General features: G+C 44.3%; 1 protein-coding gene across 6 annotated transcripts in view; it reads left to right on the top strand.

Annotated features, from left to right (window-relative positions):
- Sptan1 (spectrin alpha, non-erythrocytic 1) overlaps nt 1-8,010 on the top strand; it is a 72,847-nt gene that overhangs the window by 22,649 nt on the left and 42,188 nt on the right. For all 6 annotated transcript variants that reach the window (XM_005346158.2, XM_026790095.1, XM_026790093.1 and 3 more), the window contains 11 exons: nt 578-711; nt 811-955; nt 1,203-1,357; nt 2,355-2,490; nt 3,431-3,532; nt 4,857-4,994; nt 5,649-5,759; nt 6,450-6,527; nt 6,658-6,813; nt 7,016-7,220; nt 7,705-7,886. In XM_005346158.2, coding sequence (XP_005346215.1) covers nt 578-711; nt 811-955; nt 1,203-1,357; nt 2,355-2,490; nt 3,431-3,532; nt 4,857-4,994; nt 5,649-5,759; nt 6,450-6,527; nt 6,658-6,813; nt 7,016-7,220; nt 7,705-7,886 — 1,542 coding nt within the window. The remainder of the gene's footprint in view (nt 1-577; nt 712-810; nt 956-1,202; nt 1,358-2,354; nt 2,491-3,430; nt 3,533-4,856; nt 4,995-5,648; nt 5,760-6,449; nt 6,528-6,657; nt 6,814-7,015; nt 7,221-7,704; nt 7,887-8,010) is intronic.

Here is an 8,010-nt window from a genome sequence, read left to right as displayed (position 1 = left end):
GAGACAGGGTTTCTCTGTGGCTTTGGAGCCTGTCCTGGAACTAGCTCTGTAGACCAGGCTGGTCTCGAACTCACAGAGATTCGCCTGCCTCTGCCTCCCGAGTGCTGGGATTAAAGGCGTGTGCCACCATCGCCCGGCTTGACAAGGGCTATTAACCACTCAGCAGTCTTTACTTCGTCCACAGTGTGTTTATCATCTGGTACAGGACAGATATTGTGGCTCACACCTTTAATCTCAACACTAAGGAGGCAGAGGCAGGTGAATCACTGAGTTCATGGCCATCCTGGTCTACATAGCAAATTCCAGGCCAGCCAGGGATGTATAATGAGACTCTGTCTCAAAAGAGAAGACAACAACAATAAAAAAAAAAAAAAAAACAACTTACGCCCTCCAAGGGACAGGAAACAGTTTATCCAAAGAAATGGATACTCTCTTGAGCTGTAACTCCCTTCTTTTCACACAGACCCAGGCTTCTTTACAGTTGTGAAGACTTGCTTGTGTTCTGGATCCAGGCCCAGGATAACTTGGCCAGGGTCAGAGGTGGCAGATAAATTGGTCCATTCTCTTCCTTTTGTAGGAACAGCACCCGGAAGAGGAGCTGATCAAGACCAAGCAGGATGAAGTAAATGCAGCTTGGCAGCGTCTGAAAGGCCTGGCTCTTCAACGGCAGGGCAAGCTGTTTGGTGCTGCTGAGGTTCAGCGCTTTAACAGGTACTGGGGCTGTGAGAGCTGAGCAGAGCTCTTTCTCTGTGGTGTGCCCAGTGCACTTGGACAACTGCATAGCTGAGTTGACTGGTTCCTCTTCTGTAGGGATGTGGATGAGACCATTGGTTGGATTAAGGAAAAGGAGCAGTTAATGGCCTCTGATGACTTTGGCAGAGACCTAGCAAGTGTTCAAGCTCTGCTTCGGAAGCATGAGGGTCTGGAGAGAGATCTTGCTGCTCTAGAGGACAAAGTGAGTTTGTTTGTTTGTTTGTTTGCTTGCTTGCTTGTTTTTCTGAGACAGGGTTTCTCTGTGAAGTCTTGGCTGTCCTGGAACTCACTATTTAGACCAGGCTGCCCTCAAACTCACAGAGCTCCCCCTGCCTCTGTCTCCCAGTGCCGGGATTTAAAGTGTATGCTACCACTGCCTAGCCACAAGGTGAGTTTGAAAGTCAGTTAGCAAGGACGGGAGAGTAGTGTTGATAAGAGTCTATTTCTAGGTGAAGGCCCTGTGTGCTGAAGCTGACCGTCTGCAGCAGTCACACCCTCTGAGTGCCAACCAGATCCAGGTAAAGCGTGAGGAGCTGATTACCAACTGGGAACAGATCCGCACTCTGGCAGCAGAGAGACATGGGCGACTCGATGATTCATACAGGTAGCAAATGATCCTTGGGTATTTAGCAGTCAGGAGAGGCAGAGGGTCAATTTAAGATACCAAAAAGGTTTCTGTAGCCTGCCAAAAATCACCAGTAAGAAAATGTAGGGTGGGGGCTGGAGAGCTGGCTCAGTGGTTAAGAGCACTGCCTGCTCTTCCAAAGGTCCTGAGTTCAATTTCCAGCAACCACATGGTGGCTTAAAACCATCTGTAATGAGATCTGGTGCCCTCTTCTGGCCTGCAGGCAGAGTACTGAGAATACTGTATACATAATAAACAAATAAATCTTTAAAAAAAAAAAAAAGAAAATGTAGGGTACTTTCCCTCACCTACAGTAAAATTCTTTTGGCGAATGATAACTTTGTAGATTGTAGTCTGTATATAGTATTTATAACTTCATAAAATCTGTCAACTCTTACTTCACTTTGACTGACAGAATGGAAATAACCCATAGTCATCAACAGCATTTAGAATAACCTGTTAAAACTCAGTAATTGAGCCGGGCGGTGGTGGTGCGCACCTTTAATCCCAGCACTCAGGGGGAGGCAGAGGCAGGTGGATCTCTGTGAGTTCAAGGACATCCTGATCTACAAGAACTAGTTCCAGGACAGGCTCCAGAACTACAGAGAAACCCTGTCTCAAGAAACAAAAAACAGTAAATAAAGAACTGGAAAAGTAAAGAACGCTTCTTACTCACTTTGAGTTAGCCCTGGGAATAACAAGGAAGTTAACAATGGTGAGTTAGTGTCAGTGACGAGCCAGGACTGTATAAGGAGACCCATCTCAAACAGCAAAACGTGAGACAAGGTGGGGGCATTACCGTGGATGAGAGAACCTGTTTTTCTGCTGTCTTCACCTGAGGTTCAGTGAAGTTTCTTTTCCCAGAACTAGGGTTTGTGTGGTTGACTTTTGAGAACAGAATTCAGAGCTTCAAATAGAAAGCCATCTTCTGTCTTGGGACCACTACTGGAAGTGACATACTTTTATTTTTCCCAAGGCTTCAGCGCTTTCTTGCTGACTTCCGTGACCTCACAAGCTGGGTGACTGAAATGAAAGCCCTCATCAATGCAGATGAACTGGCCAATGATGTGGCTGGTGCTGAAGCTCTGCTGGATAGGCATCAAGAGCACAAGGTAGTATTTCGGGTCTTTCAGAACTCACAGAGATTCTCCTGCCTCTGCCTCCCAAGTGCTGGGTTCAAAGAAGTGCACCTCTACCATCCCATTTCAAGAATATTTTAAAGAACTTGCTAGGTGAGGTGGTGCATTATTTTAATCCAGCACTGGAGAAGTAGAGGCAGATGGACCTTTGGATTCCAGGCCAGTCGGGGATACACAGTGAGAAACTGCCTCAAAAAAACATGCACAAGCTGGGCTGTGGTGGTGCACACCTTGAATCCTAGCACTCGGGAGACAGAGACAGGCTGATCTCTGAATTCAAGCCAGAACGAGTTTCTCCAAAGCTACAGAGAAATCCTGTCTGAAAAAACAACAAAAACAAAAACCACAAAACTTACTCATAGAAAGACATTGCAAAATATATTAACCAAGTAAAATGACTTAACCTAATTCGTAGCTGAATGGATGGTCTTTATAAATGTAGACATTCAATGCAGTGTATGTCAAAACCTCAACAGAACTGTCATTTGCAAAGAGTAAGCTAAGTCCACAAAAAAGCTAAGGCAATTTTGAGAAACATGGTAGAGAAGGAAGGGATTCACTTTACCAGGTACTATAAAACTAGTAAGCAAGTCCATTTGGCATAAAAAAGAAAAATGGAGAGTAAATAGGGCTTGGATCTATGCAAGCGTATGGCAGCTTGATTAATGACACATGGCCTACAGACCTGGTGGCGTGTGCTTCTCAGTTGGCAGATAATTATTTTCAAGTTTGGTTCCTGAAGCTGACACTGGTTAGGAAGCACTTTAAACCTGCCGCTCTGTTTCTTTTCTTAGCAATGTCACTGAGTGTTGGAAATTCAACAACTTGGTGTCACTGCCATCATCCCCGTGCCTCCCCACCCCTGCCACCACCCAAAAGATGCTGGAAATATGCTGTCTCTTTTACTTTACAGGGTGAGATCGATGCTCATGAAGATAGCTTTAAGTCTGCAGATGAGTCTGGGCAGGCTCTGCTCGCAGCTGGTCACTATGCCTCAGATGAAGTGAGGGAGAAGGTAAAGTAATAAAAAGGGCCTTTCAAAGAGAAAGCCAGGACCAGAGACTGCTTCTCTGCCTCTATGGCCAGTTTGGGGCCCACCGTCAATTGAGAACACGTATTATTAGTCCAAGATTCTTCCACAAAGTGGCAGCTTTTTCCTATAGAGATTTAAAATATATATATATGTGGCTGGTTGTGGTAGTACTCATCTTTAAATCCCAGCACTGGGGAGGAAGAGGCAGGCAGATTTCTGTGAGTTTGAGGTCAGCATGGTCTACATAGCAAGTCTCAGACCTTTGTAGGTCTTGTATAGACCCTGCCTTGGAGGGGGAAAATATGTAAGTGGACCAAGAGACTTTTTTCTTTGAAATTTCAGGTATGTGTGACACATGACTTATTTGAAAAGGAATTTGTAGAGAGCCAGTCCTGTTTTAGTATTTGGAACGAATAGGAAACAAATTGTAAAGGGTCTCAGTCATTCATGAACTTAACCGGTTGGGATGCCCATTCAGTCGACAGCTCCCATTTGATGTCCATCCTCTATTAACATCACTTTCAGAGTTTTCCATCTGTCTGCTCCCCACCTTGGCATTTTTACCGAGAATGCTTATGACAGTAAATTCTAGGTTAGTCAGCATGGTATTCTTGTGGACAGCACACTCATGCCAGTTCTGTGGTATTAGTATGTCTCATGATACATTTATATACATTAAGTGTAGTAATATGAGCGGCGGGGCTGCGTCCCTGGCCACCTGCTAGCTTATGCCCCGAAATAACAACACACAGAATTGTATTAATTTAAACACTGCTTGGCCCTTTAGCTCTAGCCCTTACTGGCTAATTCTGATATCCCGATCAACCCATCTCTAATAATCTGTGAGCACCGGTCTTACCGGGAAGATTCTAGCCTACGTCCATCCTGGGTCGGAGCTTCATCACGTGCATCTGCTCGGGAGCAGGGAGCATGTCGTCTCTGCGGAGGAGCTGTCGAGTCTGAGCTCACTTTCTCTTCCTCCCAGCATTCTGTTCTGTTTACTCCACCCACCTATGTTCTAAGCTATGAGCCCAAGCAGTTTGTTTATTACTTAGCCAATGAAATCAACAGATTGATATATGACACTCCCACATCACTTCCCCTTTTTTTGGTTTCAGTGTTTAAATGAATACAATTTGTGTGTTGTTATTTCGGGGCATAAGCTAGCAGGCGGCCGGGGTGCTGAGGACGCAGCCCCACTGCCCATATTACTACAATTAAGTGCTATTGGACGAAGAAATATCTAAAGCCTAGCATGAGCTGTCTCCCAGAAGGTGGAAGGTAACTTTGCTTCCTGTTTCCCAAGCTGAGCATCCTCTCAGAGGAGAGAACCACCTTGCTGGAGCTGTGGGAGCTTCGAAGGCAACAGTATGAGCAGTGCATGGACTTGCAGCTCTTCTACCGTGACACTGAGCAGGTGGACAACTGGATGAGCAAGCAGGAGGTAATGTTTGTCAGGAGCCCCTATCAGGGATGGACAAGAGTCATGTCCCACCTCTGCAGCGAGTGCTGATTTTGTTTCAGGACATCAGAGCCATTTCAGTTTTGGATAGCACTAAACTAAGCAGGCTTATTTTGGCCCTGTCTACCTCTGGTATTGCTGAGACAGGAAGGCACTTAGAAAAGGTTTGTGCAGTACAAAAAAGGTTTCTAAAAATTAGAATTTAGCCTATGTGTAATCTGAACATAAGAGAAGCCACAAGAGCTATGTGAGAGCTGGGGTTCATACCTGTTTGTATTCAGGCTCAGAAAGCTAAGGCAGGAGGGTCACAAGTTTGAGGCCAGCTGAACTACTTAGAAAGTTAAAGAGCATCTAGAATGAATGCATAGTGAGACTTTGTCTCAATAGTCTCCGTCCCTTTAAAGAAATAATTAGAAGAATGTTTGGGAGAATATATAATAAGGATTGTTTTCTGGTGTTCCTGGTTGATTTTTTTTTTAAGAGTATATAAAAAGACTAGACTTTCTCATAGTGATCTCAGAAGCTTAATTGCCATAGGATATTTCCTGTCTGTGTTTTGCCAAAATCTGCTTTTGCTTTTGGACTGTAGATGAATGAGCAGTCCATGATGTTGCAAACTTCCTGTTCTTTCTCCAGGCATTCCTGCTAAATGAAGATTTGGGTGACTCCTTAGACAGTGTGGAAGCTCTTCTGAAGAAGCATGAGGACTTTGAGAAATCCCTCAGTGCCCAGGAAGAAAAAATCACAGTAAGACCCTTCTTGTCATGTGGTCCACAGAGTAAACAGTCCCTTTGTGAGAGGGTTGGGAGATGTCTGCAGAGCACTCCCAGAAACAAGTAAGACCCCATGATGACATCATTCGAGCTTCTTTTATATGTAACACAGCTTTATGAGCAGAATACTTGCTTGATGGAAACCTCCCAATTGAGATGTACCTTTGACTGACACTGCATCAGAGTAAGGCAACATGTGCTCTTCCCATAAAGAAAACAACTTATTAGAAAGGATCAGAAGTCTGTTGTCCTACATCTGACACATATTAGGTGCTCATGCAGCAGTTGCTGTCTGCACATTTGAGAGCAGTCTGGAACTCTTACCATAGCATCAGTAGAATTCTTCAGGCTTGTCCACTTGCAAACACTGTCATGTCTGTGTTTGTAGAGCTCACTCTGGAGAACCAGATACTTAACAAAAATAAAGTATCTCGTAACATTTTACATTTAGGATTTTGTGTTAGACTGAATTTATAGCTATTCTAGGGTACATGCAGCTTGTGAGCCACAGGTTGGACATGCCTGCAGGTAAGCATAATCATTCAGCTGGGCCCAGTAGTGGGCACATGTCTCAGTGCAAACCTTGACTGTAAAGATTAGAATGTTTTCTCTGTAGCACAGTAAGGGCACAGTGCTCAGTGACAACTCTTGCCTTCCTTTCTAGGCACTGGATGAGTTTGCAACCAAACTAATCCAAAATAACCATTATGCAATGGAAGATGTGGCCACTCGCCGAGATGCTGTGAGTTCCCTGGGCTTAGCATGCTCCTTTCCTGTAGTGTACACATTCTCTTTCTGAGATACTTGTTCAGTTGAGCTGGCCACATTTTGGGGAATAAGAACTGTAAAATCTCGTCATCCCTGTCTTTCAGCTCCTGAGCCGCCGAAATGCCCTCCATGAACGAGCGATGCACCGCCGGGCACAGCTGGCCGATTCCTTCCATCTACAGCAGTTCTTCCGTGATTCTGATGAGCTCAAAAGCTGGGTCAACGAGAAGATGAAAACTGCCACTGATGAAGCTTATAAAGTAATGTACAATCAATTTTGTCACATGATACTTGTATACGCTAAATAACCTTTTCAAAAACTAGTTGTAACTACAAAACAAAAAGAATTAAACAAAACGGATCCTACAAACCACACTAGTTAACATATGCTGACTGTTTTATGGGCATGAAATTACACTCCATACTCAGGTTCAAGACACGACCCTCTTTTTTAATTGACAGGATCCATCCAACCTGCAAGGCAAAGTCCAGAAACATCAGGCTTTTGAGGCTGAGCTTTCAGCAAACCAGAGCCGTATTGATGCCCTAGAGAAAGCTGGGCAAAAGCTCATAGATGTCGACCACTATGCCAAGGAAGAAGTAGCAGCTCGTATGAATGAGGTCATCAGTTTGTGGAAGAAACTTCTAGAGGCCACAGAACTGAAAGGTATGAAAAATAGATAGAAGAGTGTTTGGTGATAGGAGCGTTTGGGAAACTAAACACTACTCTCTGTCTCTGCATTCTAGAACCAGACACTAGCCAGGAAAGGTAGAATGGTAGTTTGTTGTTAAGGGTTGTTTGCTATATAGGGATTACTTGACCTGAGTTCTCAATAAATCATTCCGTAAGTGTGATTGATGGGTTTGTTGGAGAGACTAAAGAGAATGAACTGAGCCTTCTCACCTAAAATCACAGATTAGCTGTGTGCCAGGAGTAGTGTCTCATGGAATTAACGACGCTTTCCAGACAACCTCTAGTTGAGCCTGTAGAATGTAGAGCAGAGGTCATACTAGAGATTTTTTGTTCCCCTACTCAGTAAAGCTGGATAATGAATAAGAATCTCACCATAATCCTCCACCAGGATACCGTAACTTGTGATCAGTATTAATGGATCACATTATTAGAAAATTAAGCCCACTTCCTTGAACAGGAATAAAGCTCCGTGAAGCCAACCAGCAGCAGCAATTTAATCGCAATGTTGAGGACATTGAATTGTGGCTGTATGAAGTCGAAGGTCACTTGGCTTCAGATGACTATGGCAAAGACCTCACCAATGTCCAGAACCTCCAGAAGAAGCATGCCCTGCTAGAGGCAGATGTGGCTGCTCACCAGGTGGGATGAGGAATGGGACCTATGGTGTCGGGCAAGGCAGTGCTGAATGGGAGACTGTTAAATATTGAACGTTTCAAATGAAACTCTTAGGGGGGAAATGAAGTGTATGATTCTTTTTTTTTTT

The sequence above is a fragment of the Microtus ochrogaster genome, chromosome 4 (genome assembly GCF_000317375.1).
Source record: "Microtus ochrogaster isolate Prairie Vole_2 chromosome 4, MicOch1.0, whole genome shotgun sequence".
Taxonomy (NCBI): Eukaryota; Metazoa; Chordata; class Mammalia; order Rodentia; family Cricetidae; genus Microtus; species Microtus ochrogaster.
The sequence above is the reverse complement of the archived record's forward strand: the minus strand, read 5'-3'. Positions and strand labels throughout refer to the sequence as shown.